The 19,995-nt window shown below is 36.8% G+C and overlaps 1 protein-coding gene across 1 annotated transcript in view; it reads left to right on the top strand.

Moving 5' to 3' along the window:
• Positions 1-19,995, top strand: part of BMPR2 (bone morphogenetic protein receptor type 2) — a 107,851-nt gene that overhangs the window by 63,032 nt on the left and 24,824 nt on the right. Inside the window, exons 4-7 of the mRNA XM_054723362.1 lie at positions 12,598-12,708; positions 13,480-13,571; positions 16,849-17,079; positions 17,802-17,916. Coding sequence (XP_054579337.1) covers positions 12,598-12,708; positions 13,480-13,571; positions 16,849-17,079; positions 17,802-17,916 — 549 coding nt within the window. The remainder of the gene's footprint in view (positions 1-12,597; positions 12,709-13,479; positions 13,572-16,848; positions 17,080-17,801; positions 17,917-19,995) is intronic.

The following is a 19,995-nucleotide window of genomic DNA, read 5'->3' as shown; positions in this document are numbered from 1 at the left end:
ATTTATTAGTGAGGTTCACATGTTTTTTGTTTGTTTTCTATTTTAAATTTTCTTATATTTATTGCCCATTTGTACTGTTAGTTTTTAAGAATGAAGCTAACTAGCTTTGAAATAAATGATTAAAATAGTCTGAAATCAAGTCATTTCATCCCTTCCTTGCCTGTTTCTGTTGATACTGATAGTTTCTGTTGATAGGGATGACAGGAGCTACATTTTAAATAATAATATGTTCTCCCATTCAGTGGATTGTCTTTCATTTTGTTGATAGTTTCCTTTGTTGTGCAAAAACTCTTGAGAGAACATATTCACCAGTGATACATCTGATAAGGGGTTAGTATCCAAAATTTATAAAGAACTTATGAAACTCAACACTAAAAAAACCAAACAATCCAACTTAAAATGGGCAAAAGACCCAAATACACACTTCTCCAAAGAAGATATACAGATGGCCAATAGACATAAGAAAAGATGCTCACCGTCACTAATCATCAGAGAAATGCAAATTAAAACTACAATGAGATATCACCTCACACCTATCAGAATGGCTATCATCACTATATTAACAAACAACAAGTGTTGGTGAGGATATAGAGAAAAGGGAACCCTTGTGCATAATAATTTTTAAAACATGCAACACCTGACTGTTTAGTCAGGAACACTGATCTTTTCCCTTAGATTGTCAAATAAAAAAACGACAATTGCCAACACAACAATAGCTGTCCAGTGTGAATGAATCAAAATTATGCCTATATTTTTTGTCAAGTCGGCAAAAAAATGTCTTTTCTGGGGAGCTGCAGAATTTTAGTTATTAGTTTATGTGTGCCATGAGATGGAAAAGGTTGAAAACTACTGCTTTAGGGAACAACAGAGGATACCTAATGTTCTCTGTTAATCTGCTTGTGTCTCTACATAGTTTTCAGATGAACAGTTTACTTCCTGACATCAGGCCATTTATTGCATTACTGGAATTATATTTTTCTCATCAAGTATGCATTTACACAATATCCACCATCACATTTACTTGCCTTCTCACTGCTAGAATTTGCACATTCACTAGGGTCAGACCCAGTAGCAATGAAGGAATGTATGGATGGCTGAGAATAACAAGATATAGCTCTCTTCCCTCAGAAAAATGTTGTTTTGTATGTTTTTTCCCCACCCACAGTTGCAGGTGAAGATCATGAGATACATAAGTGGTATAAACCAAAGCATATGGTAGCAGTGGATCTTTTTCTTTTTTCTTTCTTTTCTTTTTTTTTTTTCCACAGGGAGGAAGGGAGAGGGATAGAGAGCTAGAAACGAGGATGAGAGAGAAACATCGACCAGCTGCCTCCTGCACACCCCCTACTGGGGATGTGCCCACAACCAAGGTATATGCCCTTGACCAGAATCGAACCTGGGACCTTCCAGTCCGCAGGCTGACGCTCTATCCACGGAGCCAAACCGGTTTCGGCTCTTTTTTCTTTTTTAGCAGTGGATCTTTAAGAATAATGTAGGGGAGTTGTCAGGGAAAACCTGACAGACTAATCTAACCACATGACCATAAGTGAATGTATTTCACATTAAAATCATTCAAAGATTATTTTGATGTAGAGTTAGGGGATTAGAGCAAGGTTACTCCATTTCCCTCCAGTTCTAAAATTTTTTTTTTTTTAAATTACAGATTTTGTGTAGTCTTAAAAACTGCCTTACATAGTTTTTTTTGAGGTAATTAGGGCACAAGTAAATGAAATCTCCGTAGACTATTTATTCTGGCTGTTTCCTAAAAATTTTAACAGAATGGGAAGTCTACTGATGCTTTTTGTTGAGACATGAATGAAATGTCTGTTTAAAAATAATTAAATAATTATTTATTAAAGTTGGAAAAAGGTATGTGAACATTGTTATATACCATAAAAAGTAAGGTTCTCTTTGGACTGTAAATCACGAAAGACTTCTGGCCACTAGCTATCTGTTCTCAAAAAAAGCTTTTTCCTCCAATCTCAGCATCTGAAGTAGACTATACATATTGTTTTCTTCCATTTAGAAGAATTATTACCCTTTAAAATAAAAAGGGAAATAATGGAAAAAGAACTTCTGATATTTAGAAATAGATGCCAGTTATTTTGCTGATACGAAGTTCAGGTCTGAGGTTTCCATCAGAGTCGCTATAGCATGTGTTCAGCCAGAAACCACATTATCAGATAATTTCCCAAGACAAAACTGACTATAAGTGAGGAGACTTATGGATTGATAACTCATATTCTAGGTCTTAATACTTCAATTATTATTTTTTCAAAGATTTCCTCTTATACTTGGCAACTTTAAAAAATACTTGAAAGTAGTTCTGTGCCTATTTAGAATATAGTTAGAAGTAGACCTGAATCTAGATAGAATTTTGGAATTAAGGGAGATTAGGTAATTTTCTTCTTTTGAGATCTTATTTTCTGAAGCCCTTTATTTTTTTCTTAGAAAACCATTCCTCTTTGTATCCAGTATGACTTGGTAACCTTTTCAGGCACTGTTCTTCCTTTCCCCATCAACAAATACTGTTCTTAGTTCTTTTCCCCCTGGCCTTAAGATACTAGTGTTAGATATTTGTTTAATGGTTCTTGCTTCATAAAATACTTGAAGTAAACGTAAGATTCTTAGAAAATATTATTCCAGATGGGATGAATCTAGTAGTGAAATTTTAATTCAATTCACTTTATCAGGATTATACTTATTAGAATGAGCAGGCTTTTTAAAGTAAACATAAAGGGAATTCAGGCATTTAATATATAGTGAAATCAATACTAATTAAGTAACATTTTTGAGTACTCAGTGTGTGCTTGCAGTGTTCTTCTATATGTCTTAAACCTTTCTACTTACCCTTACAGAAGCATATGAGATGGTTACTCTTATGTTCTTATTTTACATTGAGAAAACCGAGGCACAGATATATAATTTACCAATTATATATATAAAAACCGAGGCACAGATATATAATTTACCTAGATGTTTTGCCTCCACAGTATGTGTTATTAGCCATTACTCTGTATATGCAGTTGTTATACTGGTATAACCACTACACTTAAATAGGGGACCTGTTTATGTTTGTTTGTTCATTCATTTGCGAGGGGGAGAAAAAGGATATTTTGAAAATACTTGATTACATTTCCTAAAATTCAAGGACCACTTCATGATTTTTTCACATTACAAATGTTTTCTATATTTACATTACACATTATTTAATATTTTTGTTCAATCATCTCATTAAAAAATATATTTTAAAGGGAAACTTTTCATCATACTATAAATGTAAAGCCAATATCATAAATAGAGGGTAACTTTAAAAAGTATTTATTTAAAAATATGTAAGATGAAAACAAAACCCTCCTATTAACTAACTAGATATTGTTACTTGCCAAATTGTCTGATACTTAAAGCTCCTTTTCTCTGTTAAAAGGGAGAATAGCAAATGTTTGAGAGTTATAGAGATCCACTGATCCAAGTTGAGATTTTCCATCTCAGTAAGTGGACAAAAGAAAGAAAACTAACTTTTACTGATACATGTTCACATACTACCTAAAACCAGAAATCTGACGCTTTAGGAAAGTAAACTGTTCCCTGCCAGTGTGGATCAGTGGTTGAGTGTGGACCCATGAACCAGGAGGTCACCGTTCGATTCTCAGTCAGGGCACATGCCTGCGTTTCAGGCTTGATCCCAAGTAAGGGGTGTGCAAGAGGCAGCCCATTGATGATTCTCTCTCATTGTTGATGTTTCTATCTCTCTTTTGCTCTTCCTTCCTTTCTCTGAAATCAATAAAAACATATTATTTTAAAAAAGGAAAGTGAACTATATTATTCTGAGTCTCTTCCAACCATGAGAGACTGCAGTACCTACTCTGTTTAAAAAGAAAGTCAGCCTTTAGTTTAAGTCAGTGATGGCGAACCTATGACACGCGTGTCAGCACTGACACGCATAGCCATTTCTGATGACACACAGCCACTGAGGCGGCCGTATGCCGAGGATGAAACATTTGCTGCTCCTGAGGATGAAACATTTGCGAAATAATGTTTTTTCCTCAAAGTGACACACTACCCGAGTTATGCTCAGTTTTTTTGGCGAAGTTTGACACACCAAGCTCAAAAGGTTGCCCATCACTGGTTTAAGTAAATGAATTTATACCTGCAGTATTCTTTTACCTGCTTAATTCATCCTAATGTGTTTGTAACTTTCTGGAGTATGAAAGAAGTGTATAATATTGCAAGATTTGGACACTTATTTTGTAACATTTCTTGGTAAGATTTCTGGAGTTGGTATAATTAACCTCCCTAACTATAAAGTAAAGAAAATAACCCAGTTAGAAAAGCTGGCAAAAAATTTGTCTTTTAAAAAAGACAAATTAAATAAACCCAGTTCATTGCATTTAGTGTTAAAGGTTTTTGGATGACCGTAGTATAAAAATATACTTTTATTTTAAAAGAAAATTACTCATTAAGTTGACGAGAAAAGATTGAATTGCATCTAGAACTGGGTTTAAGAAATCACATTCTAATTTATGCTGTGCTGTTAAGATTAGAAATTCTAATTCCAGTGTCTGGCAGCAAATGTCTTCATCTCACACCACGCTAGAGAAGAAAGCCTACAAAGAAGCTGATATTGGCATGGGGCCACAGATAGGTTTGTAGCTATTGTGAATGTAGAGTGATTTTTCAGTTTTTACTGCTTCTGTGATTGCTTTAAAGTAATTAAATAGGTAGAAAATGGCTAAGTATAGCTAAAAAAAGACTTTGCTTAGTACTTTATGAAGCATTTTAGCAAGAGGCAAAATAAAGTGTTTCTTTTTATACTTGTTAAAAATATTAGAGGAGAATGTACAAGAGAAATAGAGAAGAGTATGTATCCTTTAAAGATATTCTTTAATGCAGTAGTAGCAAGATTCTATTTACACGTTACATAGTGTTGGTCAGACAGTTTTCATTCTGAAGTTTTGTTAGCTCTGCACTATTGAATATCAATTCCGCCCCATACCTACCTGCTTTGCTCCTATTTTCTCAAAAAAGAGAGTGGAAGGGAGGGAGGAAAAGTGAGAGAGAGAGAAAAACATCATTGTGAGAGAGATACATCGATTGGTTGCTTCTCAGACTTGCCCTAGGGCTGGGGATAGAACCTGTAACCTAGGAACGTGCCCTTAACTGGGAATCAAACCCTCGACCCATCGGTGAGTTGGCTGACACTCTCTCACTGAATCACACCGACTAGGGCAGTAATTTTTCTTTTTTGTTAGGTTAGTGTTTTTAGTTGTTGTTTTTTGAAAGTGTTGGATCTATCAAAGTATTGGAGCTATTGAACAATCACTCATTTAAAAAGATGAATGTGGTTTGTTTTGCAACTTGATATAAAATATTTTTTAACTTGAATTGCTTTTATCTCACCTTTACCTCACAAAGATTGTAACTAAGGTTTTTTGTTTGAAAACCATGAAAGAGTTGGACTGAAAATAAAACTTCCTGCAATTGCTTCATTGCTTTTAAGCAGGACATGTGGGTGCCTCTAGGACAGGTTTTCAGACAGGAATATATACAGGGACAAAGAAGGGAATGTAAAATAGAAGGTTAAGTTAAAAAGAGAGGGCTTAGGTTAAAGAAGAGCTAATGAGATGGGAATAAGCAGTGCCTATCTTGGATACAGTTCCAGCAACAATACTAGTAATTCTAAACTCCGTTTGCCTCACCACTGCCCTAGGTTTTCTGTCACTTTAACTCTCTACTCTTACCACATAAGGAGTGGGATTTGTAGGAACTGAGCATTTATTTATGGACAGTTTGGGTTAGAATCATCAGTGATGATCTGATGAAAACACTATTTCTTTTACTGTCCTTTCATGGAAGACCAGATGTGTATGTTTAGAAGGTCCCTTTTAAAGAATTGTCAAGTAAGAGATAGTAAGTATGTGCTTTGAGGGTAGGGGATAACAGAACAACATGGGAACTACGGAAGAGATGAATTTTAAGGATTCTGATGGTTTCAGATAAAGGTTTCCTCCGCTATCCAAAAGTATAGTGTTGCTATGAAATATTTTGTAAGCTGAAATGCTGTAAAGCAAAGAAGCAATTACCTTAGGACACATCTTGCTGCTGACAGATGCACAAAATGAATCGAGGTAAAGCACAGATGTTCACAGACATGGTTCAGAGCTGTGGCAGTTGATGCTGAGCTGCTGAGTGTGGTTCCCACAGAAGGAGGTTGGCAGTGCCACTCTCCGCTCAGGTTTGCGCTGCCTCTGTAACGGCTCACTGCACAACAAACGCTGGACTCACATTCACTTACTGCCTTTCCATAAAAGTGAAAATCCTCTTCAGATTTCTTTTGGTTAATGAAAACAGGTGTTAATGTAAATATTTTGTAAAAGTGGAGTAGCATGAGGCAAACGTTCAAAAAGCTTTTACTTCTGCTCAGTCCCTATCCAAGAGTGCATCTTTTATTAACTCTGGCTTTCTTGGCTCCTAGCTACTGCCACTGCTGCCCCCAAATTAGAAACAGCAAGAGGATGTGCAGTCTTTTCATTTGTCCACTTTGTTTAATATTTTTCTCTTACCAACAAAATTGGATACTTTAAAAGTCCTAAAAAGAACAGACAAACTAATTATATTCATTTATGGAATGTTTCTATGATGATTAATAGGGATTAGCTTTAGTGATTATTGAATTAGTATTATAAATTCCAGGTTCATTACAAGGAAAAATTTGTTACATAGAAAAGAAACTGCATTTGTTACATAGAAAAGAAACCCTGAATGAATTTTATCTGCACACAACAGCATGGTTAAGTCTTCAAAGCATTATTAAACAAAAGCAAGGCACAGAAATTCCATTTACATAGAACTCGGAAATAGGCAAACCTAAGCATACAGAGAATGTAATACTATTAAAAGTGAGAAAATGATTAGCACAAGTCCAAATAGTGGCTATTTCTGGGGAGGAGAAAAGCTGTTATGACCAAGAAGGAGCAGGTAGGTGGGAAGGTGGTTTTGGGGATTATGTATGTTCTATTTCTTGGCCCAGGTGGTAGCTATGTGAGTGTTTATTTACTTCATAATAATTTACTAAACTGTACATTTGTATTATAAACACTTTTATGTGTATGGCTTATGTTTTATAATTTAAAATGCTTTGAAAGAAGGAACAATATGAGGAAAACTAGAAAACTAATTTTTTTTTTTTCCTACATGTAGACATGCTTTCCTTGTCAAAGTGAGCGCAAGTTATCGTAATTTAAAGAACATCAAATGGGGGAGGTAGTTACTGTACAGTGCCAAACATATTTTTTGGTCTAGTTAGCAAATAACTGGAAAATATAACTTCCATTTTTTTATAGTCAAATTATTTCATGGTCATTTTGTGAGAATAATGGTTTTTAGGATGATACTTTTTAAGTATCATTTTTATGTAGACCAGTTAGGAAATTTGACTAGGGATCTCTGAATGATTTAATTCTTTGTCTTGATTCTGTATTCTGAGTATTTTTATGTGATTTTAATAATGAATATTGCAGTGATTAGATTTCTATTTTTCTAATGTTAATGGATTTTTTTAAAAATGTAGCATTGGCTGCAGATTAATCTTTATCTTTTATTTTTTGTTTTTACTAAAAATTCTTAATCTATTTACTTAAATGCTATTTTTACACTTATTTAATGACTTTATTCTGATGAAATATAATTAACTTTGTTAGTCTTAATCTGTTTTTTAATAAAAGAAGCATAATGCTAAAATTCAGTCTCTCTTAATCACAAAACACCTATTTTAAAGAAATTAAAATTATAAATCTTACTAAGCTAGAAGTTAATAATAAGAAAGCTTGGCATTGAATGTCTTTCCTGTTTTCTTTTTAAATTTTTTGTTGTTGTTTAATTCAGACTGTTTCTCTTTCTCTCTCTCTCCCTTAGTTTTCCATTTTATAATTCAGCCATAAAATGTCTGGATTTAGCAGATTACAGACTGTTTTTGTTTTTTGTTGTTATTTGTTTCTTACAAACAAAGTCTATTCATAATGACTGAGGCAAGTTAAATTTAAAAGTCTTAAATAGTATTAAATACCAACTTGAAAAAAAAGAAATATGTCTCTTAATTTGTTTTTAGGACATTAAACGTAAACATTACTGTGATCATAATTGCTGCACATTTGCCATTCTAAACATAGTAATGAAAATAAAATTGTTTATTTCTTATAGAAATATTTGTTCAAAACATTGAACTGTGTAATATATCATTATCAGAGAAACAATATTTAGCAATCTGAATTATTTTGCTAAGGAATTCAACTTTAATCACATTGTTTTGATTTTAATGTTTTTCCTCTGCTTTTATGAAAAGTACATTGCTTAAAAAATTAAAAATAAAAACAAAAACAAATTCCTAATTTGCTTTTTCATACAGAGTTGTAGAAGATTTAGAGCCAAATAACCATCAGTTATTAAGATTTCTTTTTTGCTTGCTGCACATGCAGCAATGTTGTTCTTTCTCTGACACAGACCCAGACAAAGGCTGAGTGTAGCAAGGAAGCAAACAGCAAGCCTCCAGTGGTGGCCCCTGCCCGGCTCCAGGATTTGTAAACAGAAACATCCCAGGCTCCAATGAGGCAGACAGCAGTTCCCTGTCTGTTCTGCGTTCAGGAAGCGCTTGCTTGTACAATCTGAGCCATTGCACGCAGGCATACATAGCAGTGTTTACATTTGGCTGAGTATTTAACTGAGAAAGCTAATAGGGAGGAAGGAGAGGGTTTATTAGAGCTAGGGGAACAAAACAATTTCAGATATGGCATATATATAGCATATATGCAAAAAAGAAAGAATTTTTAAAAAGAAACAAAAAGCAAAAGTTAGAAGTTTTCTGTGTAAAGGCCTCTTTTATTTCACACATATATGAATATACATTGAAATGTTTTTTCTGGCAGTTTTTCAGGGGTCTCATATTTTTAGATCATGTGACATATCCTGTAAAGTTTTCCATTTGAAATATTTAACCACTAGCATGTGTTTGTTTGGGTTTTTTAATATGTTTAAAGATCTACTTAGCACTTTTTTATCCTCCCTGTATATGAATTAATATTTTCTACTTCAGATTTTGGGTTAATGAATATTTTTACATAAAAGTTATGTTGCATTTTCTTTGTAAATTTTGGGAATAAAAGTAAAGAGAATACTGAGGTTTCAAGAAACATTAAAAGAGTTATACAGAATTTTGGGATTAGAAGGACCTTAAAGTCACCTAGCATAACCAATTTTTAAAAAATAGTTTAATAGGGGGGCAGGCAGTGGTGGGGAAGAAAAAAATAGTTTAATGTATTTTAATAGCAAAGTTATAGAAACAGCATAGAAGAAAAACATTAAAAACATCTACTTGCATGTAGGAAAACTCAGGAAAGTATAGTGCATGGACAGAATCTATGTTATGATAAAAATGCTACTTAGTTGCTGTCATTAAGAAATTTACTTGTTTTTAAAAATCCAGTTGTTGGCATTCTCTAGAAACATTTATGGGAGTCAGGGGAAGCAGAGGGGGGCGTTCCAGGTGCAACTGGGGGTCAAAATTTTCTTCTGTGCCTCTGCTGTATGCTTTGTGGTTTTGGTCTGCTGTCTGTGCAAAGCAACTCAGAATCTTGTTAGAAACAGGTCCACTTTGAGATAGTTCTGTGGTTACACAGTTGACCTTCCATATTCCTAGGTTTTACAACTGTAGATTTAACCAACCATGGATCAAAAACAGTATTTTCTGTCTACTGTCCTTGGAATACTCACTAATTGGATCATGTTATTCTTTCTAGCTACAAATCTATTTTTCCACATAAAGACAGCTATCGTATGCTCTTAAATTTTCTCTTTTTGTATACCAGACACTTCCAGTTTTCTCTACCTATCACATTTCAGTGTTCTCATACCTTCATGTCTTCTGGACATACTCCAGTTTGTGGACATCCATCCTAAAGGGTGTTTCTCTGGGCATGATCTGATTCATGGAAGGAACTAACACATAAAATGGTGTACCGGCTCATAATAGCCCTGTGATTTAGCTATGTGTGTTCCCTTTCTGCAAGTGAATAAACTTGGGCTCAGACAGGTGAAGAAATTTTCTGAAGTTCATACAGTAAGTGGAAGAACTGAGTTGTTTTTTGTTTTTGTTTTGTTTGTTTCTTAAAGATACTTTATTGATATCAGAGAGGGAGGGGAAGGGAGAGAGAGAGAAACATCAATGATGAGAGAGAATCATTGATAGGCTGCCTCCTGCACACACCCCCAACCTCCCACTGGGGATTGAGCCTGCAACCTGGGCATGTGCCCTTGATTGGAATCAAACCCAGGACCCCTCAGTCTGCAGGCCAACATTCTATCCACTAAGCCAAACCAGTGAGGGTGAAGAACTGAGTTTTAAGTCTAGTTCAGGTTTAACTGCCAGCAAAGGCACGCTCTCTTAATCATTATATTAATATTGGTAAACATAACTAGTATTATTGCATAGATAATATATTCTCAACACTATACTAAGTACTCAGATTTCCATCTAAGCTTCAAAGAAGATTTGTGAGGTAGAGATTATTATTTTTACAAATGTGAGAATTGAACATCAGAAAAGTCAAATACCAGTAACTTGCTAAAGGCCACTGAGAGTGGTGTAAAGTCAAGATTTAAAACCAAATGTGAGCCCAGCCAGAGTGGCTGAGTTGGTTGAGCATCGCCCCATGAGCCGAAGGTCACTGGTTTGATTCCTGATCAGGGCATATGCCCAGGTTGTGGGCTCAATCCCCAGTAGGGGGTGTGTAGGAGGCAGCCAATCAATGTTTCTCTCACATTGATGTTTCTGTCTCTCTGTACTCCTTTCCTCTCTCTAAAATCAATAAAAACTTTTTAAAAAAGACACCAAATGTGATTCCAAGACTATTCTGTTAAATATACTGTTCTGTCTCTGCTGTTCCATGATGTAGTTAATAATAAAGGCATAATATGCTAATTAGACTGGATGTCCTTCTGGATGACTTCTGAATGAAGCTGGGGCTTCGAGGGAAGCCCAGGTCCCGGGTGCCTGCTGGCAGCCAGAGGGAAGCCCGGGTCCTGGGTGCCAGAGGGAAGCCGGTGCTGACAGCTGGGGGAAGGAAGGCCTACTCTTGTACAAATTTCGTGCATCAGGCCTCTAGTATTTTAACCCTTTGCACTCGCTTGCTTTTTTCTCGAGCTGCTATCGATGCTAACCATGTCGAGTCACACTCGACATCCGAGTGCAAAAGGTTAATAATTAGGTATGTAACTAACAGGTATTTCAGTGTTCTAAATGTATATAATCTTCCTATATAATAAAAGGCTAATATGCAAATTGACTGAATGGCAAAATGACTGGTCCCTATGATGCGCACTGACGACCAGAGGGCAGACACTCAATGTAGGAGCTGCCCCCTGTTGGTCAGTGCGCTCCCACAGGGGGAGCACTGCTCAGCCAGAAGTCAGGCTTATGGCTGGCGAACGCAGTGGCGGTGGCGGGAGCCTCTCCCGCCTCCGCGGCAGCACTAAGGAAGTCCGACTGCCAGCTTAGGCCTGCTCCCCGACATCCCCCGAGGGTTCCCGGACTGCGAGAGGGTGCTGGCCGGGCTGAGGGAACCCCCTGAGTGCATGAATTTTGTGCACCAGGCCTCTAGTATAAAATAATCTGTATGATGAAATATATACTTTTCAGTTACTATAAATTTATTAATTTTTTATTTCCTTTGAAGCAAAAACATTGCAGATTTGACTATATAGTGATACCATCTTCCTGTCACTATTTAACAAAATACTAAAAAAAAGCATAACTATATTTTTACATTAAAATTTTTTAATTACAGTTGACATTGAATATTATATTAATTTCAGGTGTACAGCATAGTAGTTAGACATTTATATAACTTATGAAGTGATCCCCCAATAAGTCATCTACCTACCTGACACCATACTTAGCTATTATAATATTATTAACTGTATTTCTTATGCTATATTTTACATCACTGTGACTGTTTTGTAACTGCCAATTTGTACTTAATTCCTTTACCTTTTTTTTTGTTTGTTTGTTTTTTTGTTAATCCTCATCTGAGGATGTTTTTCCAATGATTTTTAGAGAGAAGGGAGGAGTAGAGACAGAGAGAGGGAAACATCAATTGGTTGCTTTCCACATGCCCTGACCAGGGCCCAGGATCCAGCCTGCAAACAAGGTACATGCCCCTGACTGGAATTGAACCTGGGCCCCTTCAGTCTGTGGACCCAGTGCTCTCTCCACTGCGCCAAACTGGCTAGGGCTCCTTCACCATTTTAATCATCCCTCTCAAACCCCTCTTCCATCTGGCAACCATCATTTCTGAGAAATTCAGATTTCATTTTCTCGGTATTTGAGTTTATTTCTGTTTTGTTTGTTTATTTTGTTTTTTAGATTCTACTTATAAATGAAATAACATGGTATTTGTCTTTGTCTGACTTATTTTCCTTAGCATAATACTCTCTGGGTCCACCCACCTTATTCATTCTTTTTTTTTAATGACCATGTAATATTCCATTGTAAATATGTACATCTTTTTTAATGATAACTATATTTTAAAATTTGTTTTCTTTTAGGTCCACCTCATTCATTTAACCGAGATGAAACAATAATCATTGCTTTAGCATCAGTCTCTGTATTAGCTGTTTTGATAGTTGCCTTATGCTTTGGATACAGGATGCTGACAGGTAAAAATAGAACTTCTTATTCTGTTATTTATTAAACATGCCATTTAGTTGATATTTATTTTCTCCTTTTTAAAATCTTTATGCTAAAAAACATTGTGTGGTACAGTAGCTCCTATCTTTCTCTCTTAACAATCCTTTTTCCTTTAGTGTCTATGAAAAGTTTCAAGCATATACAAAATACTTATCACCCAACTTCAACAATTATCACATCTGTACATCACCCATCTATAGCCTCACGCACTACACCTTCTGTGCCACTGGATTTTTTAAAAATCACGTGCCATTTATGTATAAATACTTTAGTATTGTTGCTGAAATAGAAGGGAAAATATATATATATATATATATATATATATCCACAATACCATTTTCAAATTTTAAAAAGTAATAGTAATTTCTCAGAATCATCAAATGTTCAGTTGTTTCTAATAAACTTTAGGTTCTATGAACTTTTAGGAAATCGGCACTCATTCATTGATTTGAATAACTAATAAAACTACCTTTAATGTCTTGGCAGTATTTTTTAAGGTTTTAAACTAGGTCTGTTACTGGAATCATCTCCCAGAATTCAGATTTCATGTTATTCATCATTCATCTTAATTTATAGATAATTCTTAGTTTAGTAAATAGTTTTACAGCCATTGACATTAGGCACAAGCCTTGCTGCCTACCCTTCTATAGCTCTTCTCTTTAATGGTAATATAATAAAAAGTGTAATAAAGTCTTCACTTTCAGAGAAGCACCAGTAACTACTTCTGCCTGTTCCCATAGGGGACCGTAAACAAGGTCTGCACAGTATGAACATGATGGAGGCAGCAGCATCAGAGCCCTCTCTTGACCTAGATAATCTGAAGCTGTTGGAGGTAAGACTGTAAGATTGCTCTTAGATTATGGACCATTCTTCTGCTCCCACATCTGAGACAGTGACTTTATTCACTCACTGAATCATTTGTTTATTTATTCAGTAAGTATTTATGAGTATCATTTTAGTGCCAAGACTATTCTAGGCACTGAGAATGTAGCTGAACAATACAGATAACCCTCTTGAGACTTACGTTGTAGTGGGAGAGAGTCTATAAACAGGTAAACCAATGTATATTATTTCAAGTAATAGTAAGTGCTATGGAGAAAAATAAAATGGACAAGAAGGTAAGAAAGTTATGGAAAAGGGGTTATTAAAAAAAGTATATTTAGAAAGGAATTGACCTTTGAGTACAGACTTCAACAGAGTTTGGGAATAAGGATGTGAAATTCTGAGAAGCATGTGCTAGGCAAGGAATCCATATTAGATTCAAGTAAATGTTCCTTGTCTGTAAATATATTATATATTTTTATAGGCCCATAGGACTATTATATAATCCATAAAACTTAATTTTTATTTGGTAATTTCTCAGAAGCTATGTTAAAAGTTAATTATTTTTTCTTTTAATTTCAGAGAGAAAGGGAGTAGGAGAGAGCTAAACATCAATGATGAGAGAGAATCCTTGATCAGCTGCCTCTTGCACACCCCACACGGGATCGAGCCTGAAACCCGGGCATATGCCCTGGCCAGGAATTGAACTGTGACCCCCTGGTTCATAGGTCGGTGCTTAACCACTGAGCTATGCCGGCTGGACTATGTTAAAAGTTTTATCATGATGAATGTTTTATTCTTTATTAGGATAAATAAATAAACTATGATCCCCAACCAGAGACTGCAATATAATAAAGAGGGAATATGCTAATTGACCATCACTATCTAATAAGGAGGGAATATGCTAATTGACCATCACTCCATCACAAAGATGGCTGCACCCACAGCTGAGGCCAAGTTCCCATAAGGAGCCTTAACGAGCAATCAGCAGGGACCTGAGGCTACGCCCTCCCCTGCCCCCGTGGGGCTTGACAGGGGACCTCAGGCCATGCCCCCCGCCCTGGCATCAGGCTGGGGGACCTCAGACCGCACCTCCCACCCCACTGCCAGGCCAGGGGATCTGAGGCCACGCCCCCCACCCAGCGGGACTTGACGGGGGACCTTAAGGTGGGCTTTCTGTCCTGGTACTGGGCTAGGGGACCTCAGGCTGCTCCCCCCGCCCCAGCGCCAGGCCGGGGGACCTCAGGCCGCACCCCCACCAGGTGGGGCTTGACAGGGGACTTCAGGCCATGCCCCCCACCCCAGCACCAAGCCGGGGGACCTCAGACCACATCCCCCCGCCCAGCGGGGCTTGACAGGGGACCTCAAGGTGCACCCCCAGTGCTGGGTCAGGGGAACTCAGGCCGCACCCCCGCCCAGTGGGGCTTGACAGGGGACCTGAAGCTTCACCCCCCTCACAGTGCTGGGCTGGAGGATCTGAGGCTGTGCCCCCCCCGCCTGGCGGGGCTTGACGGGGGACCTCAAGCCATGTCCTCCACCCAGCAGGGCTTGACAGGGTATCTCAGGCTGTGTCCCCCACTTGGCGGGGCTTGATGGAGGATCTCAAGGCACGCCCCCACCCAGGTCTGGGCTGGGGGACCTCAGGCCACGCCCCCTGTCCTGACGCTGGGCCAGGGGACCTGAGGCTATGCCCCCTGCCCGGCAGGGCTTGACAAGGGTGGGACTGGCCAGGTCTGGATCTAGCCCAGTTGGGGGGAGCCGGCCAGGTCTGGGTCTCAAGCGATTTTGAGGTGTATGTGGGTGGGCGGGGACTTGACTCTGGGTCCCGTGATGTGCCCCAGACTCTGACAGGAGGAAGGTTTTCATATACATTTTACTAATTTTCTTTCGTCTCTGACACTTCTATTATAGAGAAAGGGCAAATAGCAATATTAAATTATTTCCTCTAATTAATCCCCTTTTAATGTGCATGAATTTCGTGCATTGGGTCACTAGTAGATATATAAATCTGATCCTCAAACTGCAGAGACTGTTAAATAATAGACATGGTAGATTTGATAATATAAAACATTTTAAGAACCTTTCATTTGGGAGAAAAATATAACAAACAAAGTTAAAAGCCAGATACAAAAAAAGTATTTCAACACAGAAACAAAGAATTGATATAGAGCATAGTATAAATCAATATGAAGAAATAATTTTAAAAAATGGACAAAAGAAATGAACTACCAATTCACAAAAGAAGTAAGTGTGGCTAATAAATGTATTATAATTAGATGTCCAATTTACTACATTGAAAAAAAAAAAACTTATTAAAACCATAGGATTTTATCCTGGACTGAGTAAAAGAAACACTCCCAAACATTGCTGATTTAACCAGATATTGATAAACCTTTCTAAGAACAGTCTATCTGTTTGTTAAATTTTAACTTAGAAACAGTGAGTGAAATATAACAAATACCCTTAAATTGATGATAGTAAATCCCTAACCTATTATAATAAAAAAGTGAAATCCCCAGAAGCCAAAAAAATGAAGAGAACAGGTTGCAGTTTGCTGGTTGTTGGTGTATTAAGTAACTTTTAATTTTATATCGTGGATATTGTGAATATGAATATGGTGCAGACCCTATGTTCTTTAGATTCTTCTGAAGTGTGTTTACTTTCAGTGTTTGTTTTAGTAGGCAGTTATCTTGGTTGGACACACTGCAAACTCTTCTCAGATGGAAGCTCAAATCTCAGTTCAGTTACTTTGTCTTTAAGCAGGAATTTGTCCCATGCATTCATTCCATTTCCATCTCTCTGATTCTCCTTTCTGAAATTCTCCCCTCACTTTCCAGCAGCCGGAATTACCCCAAATTCTGTCCTCTGGTTCCTGGGGCCAGAAAGATTATGGATTTTCTATTCTGTTTTTAGCTCCAATGCACAGAGCTGACTGCAGCCTACTCACAGGCTAAGAGCTATAAAAGGGGGTAACATGCCATTCCTTTCTTCTAAGTATTGACTCCCCTCACTACCTAACTCCTTTTCTTCATTCACTAGCACTTTTAGTTTCTTTTTACATTTTTTTTCAGAGTTTATTGTTGCTATCTTTGGGAAGGCTGGGTCTAGTAGTTGCTTCCTGAGCCATATAAAATGTGGACTTGATTAATTCCTTGACAGTGACATAATTTAACCTTTAAGCAATAGGGAGCTGTGGCACACTTAGGGATTTACACTTTATTTAGTAAATTTGGTTGTTCTGTTGTGATTTGAATTAATACCTTGCTTGCTTCAAAACAAATTTGCAGCTGATTGGCCGGGGTCGATATGGAGCAGTATATAAAGGTTCCTTAGATGAGCGTCCAGTTGCTGTAAAAATGTTTTCCTTCACAAACCGTCAAAATTTTATCAATGAGAAGAACATTTACAGAGTGCCTTTGATGGAACATGACAACATTGCTCGCTTTATAGTTGGAGATGAGAGAGTCACTGCAGATGGACGCATGGAGTATTTGCTTGTGATGGAGTACTATCCCAATGTAAGTTCTTCATTCAATAAACTGAGATTTATATGAGCAGTCAATCAGATATTCAGTAGAACATTGCTGGTTTGCAAACTGGTTACTAAGGGTCTGCAATGAGATAAGGATCTCACACAGAATGTGAATTAACTGTCACTAGTTAACTGTATCGTCACTAGTTAATGGTTTAGTACCCCATCATCTCTCCATCCCTTCCCTCCCCCGGCCCTCTCACCCCTCCACAAGACTTTCTTGAATGAAGGAAGCAGTGCTTTGATTGGCATTCATTCTGGTGCAAGCTCCTTATCCCAGGCTGGTTGGTAATAAAGAGCTTGTGGATGAGCACTTTGAGTAGCACTGGCACATACATATTTACAAACATCTCCTATTTTCTATTTGTAAAACATAACAATATAATTTGTATTTATACTGATAAGAGGTATAGTGTAAAGAAAGAGTCTAAACGACTCATTTTCTATCTTAATTTGAAATCAAAGAAGTATTTAAAATGAAATAACTGCATAATTTTAAATATTGGAAAAATCAATATTGATAATGTTTAAATTTTTTTCTTTCTCTCTACCCAAGGAAATGTCTTGCTCCTTCAAGATTCTGAAATGCCATAATTTATTAGATATCCATGGAATCTTTTATAAGACTTCTAACTTATCTTCTAATCAAGTAAATTAATTGTAGTATTTTTTTTCTCTCTCTCTCTTTTTATTTTGTCTTCTAAATAGGGATCTCTGTGCAAGTATCTTAGTCTCCATACAAGTGACTGGGTAAGCTCTTGCCGTCTGGCTCATTCTGTGACTAGAGGACTGGCTTATCTTCACACAGAACTACCACGAGGAGGTAAGACAATGAATAGAAGATGAATGATACTCATGTGGAGTCAAAATTAAAGGGAAATTTTATTCGTATCTTCAAAGTAAAAGTATATTTTATATATAGCAGATTTATTAGCCAGCCATTTGAAAGATCTGACGTGAGAACTGTATTTTAAATCTAATAGGAAGAATGAGAAAAAGAATTTCAAGACTCTAGCAGGCGTCCTCAAACTACGGCCTGCGGGCCACATGCGGGTGTTTTTGCCGTTTCGTTTTTTTACTTCAAAATAAGATATGTGCAGTGTGCATAGGAATTTGTTCATAGTTTTTTTTGAACTATAGTCCGGCCCTCCAACGGTCTGAGGGACAGTGAACTGGCCCCCTGTTTAAAAAGTTTGAGGACCCCTGCTCTAGAGGGGTCATGGATACCATTGAGAATTTGATTAAAGCTCTGAACACTGTCCCTGCAAAGATACCTGTATAGGCATACTTTAAAAAATGTTCTTTTAATATATTTGCTGCCCGGCCAGCGTGACTCAGTGGTTGACCATAGACCTGTGAATCAGGAGGTCATAGTTTGATTCCCAGTCAGGGCACATGCTCGGGTTGTGGGCTCAATCCCCAGTGTGGAGCATGTAGGAGGCAGCTGATTAATTATTCTCTCTCATCATTGATGTTTCTGTCTGTCTTTCCCTCTCCTTTCCTCTCTGAAATCAATAAAAAAATATTTTAAAATAAAAAAAATACATTTGCTTTCTGACTTTGTTTCAAAATACACCTCATATCATAGGCACCTCTAAATTAGCTTTGCTGCGAAAATCTGTCTTTGTGCTTTCTCAAGCTTTCATCCCTTACAGCATTTTCCTGTCATAATACAGCCCTGGAACATTGTTTTTTCAGTTTCTCTGACCTCTGAGGTGAAGAGTATTCTTAATGTATCAATTTCTTAGATCTTTGTTCCATTGTATAATAGCATGGATCGTCTTTTCTAGCTGCTGCTTCATATATAAATAATTTCTTCTGAATAATTTAGCAGTTCATTTATCTTAACATCTTGCTTTTCCTGAATACAGAATTGACCAGTGTTATTACCTGTGTCAGCAACTTGATGCACTCACTCACTTTAGTGCTTTAGCACGTTAGCCATTTGGACTGTGTTTCCTTACTCTTAAATATTGTTATAGTTCCTTTAGCACAGAACTTGAAATATCTTCCTAATCCCCCTTGTCAAGGCTTGCCTAATTTAGCAAGGTTTCACGTCAAACATTGGCTGAAAAGAAGGATTGCCATCAAGTAAGAGTTTTATTTAAGTGCATATCTTAGTCTTAAACATTACTTAATATTTTCACTAGTTAACCTTTTTAAAAAAATGAATATATATGTATATGCTATTGCAAGAAAGTGTGGTAGCTGTGTGAACTTACGATTATACCTATTATTTTAAAAATAGTCCAACTATACTATACTATTTCAAAACATTTATTTTATTTTTTATGTATATTTTATTGATTTCAGAGAGGAAGGGAGAGAGATAGAGAGATAGAAACATCAATGATGAGAATCATTGATTGGCTTCCTCCTGCATACCCCCCACTGGGAGGGATTGAGCCTGCAACCCAGGCATGTGCCCTTGGCCGGAAATGAACCTGGGACCCATTAGTCTGCAGGCCGACGCTTTATCCATTGAGCTAAACCGGCTAGGGCAACTATTTCAAAACATTTAAAAGGTAATTTCACACTCCCCCCTCCCCCCCAGAACTCTGTTCTTCCCAGTATTTTCAAATATAACTTTGCTGTTTATAAATTTTGTAATGAGGAATAATACTATTGTTATTCATTCAGCTGTTTTTTGCTTCAGAATAAGTTGTTGAACCTATTTATTTGTAATTGGTTCTCCCTATAAATTTTTTCTAGTAATAAATATCAAACATAATATCATAAAAAAATCTAAGAATGAACATATATAGATCACTCAAACCTAACCAGAAAATTACTATTAAAATTACTATTAGTTTATGTATATCCTTTCATGTCCTTTGTGTGCTTGTTCTCTGTCTATATGTCTGTCTGACTTTGTATAAATATCCACAGAGACACTATTTTT

This window comes from Eptesicus fuscus, chromosome 11 (assembly GCF_027574615.1).
Source record: "Eptesicus fuscus isolate TK198812 chromosome 11, DD_ASM_mEF_20220401, whole genome shotgun sequence".
Lineage (NCBI taxonomy): Eukaryota > Metazoa > Chordata > Mammalia > Chiroptera > Vespertilionidae > Eptesicus > Eptesicus fuscus.
The sequence above is the reverse complement of the archived record's forward strand: the minus strand, read 5'-3'. Positions and strand labels throughout refer to the sequence as shown.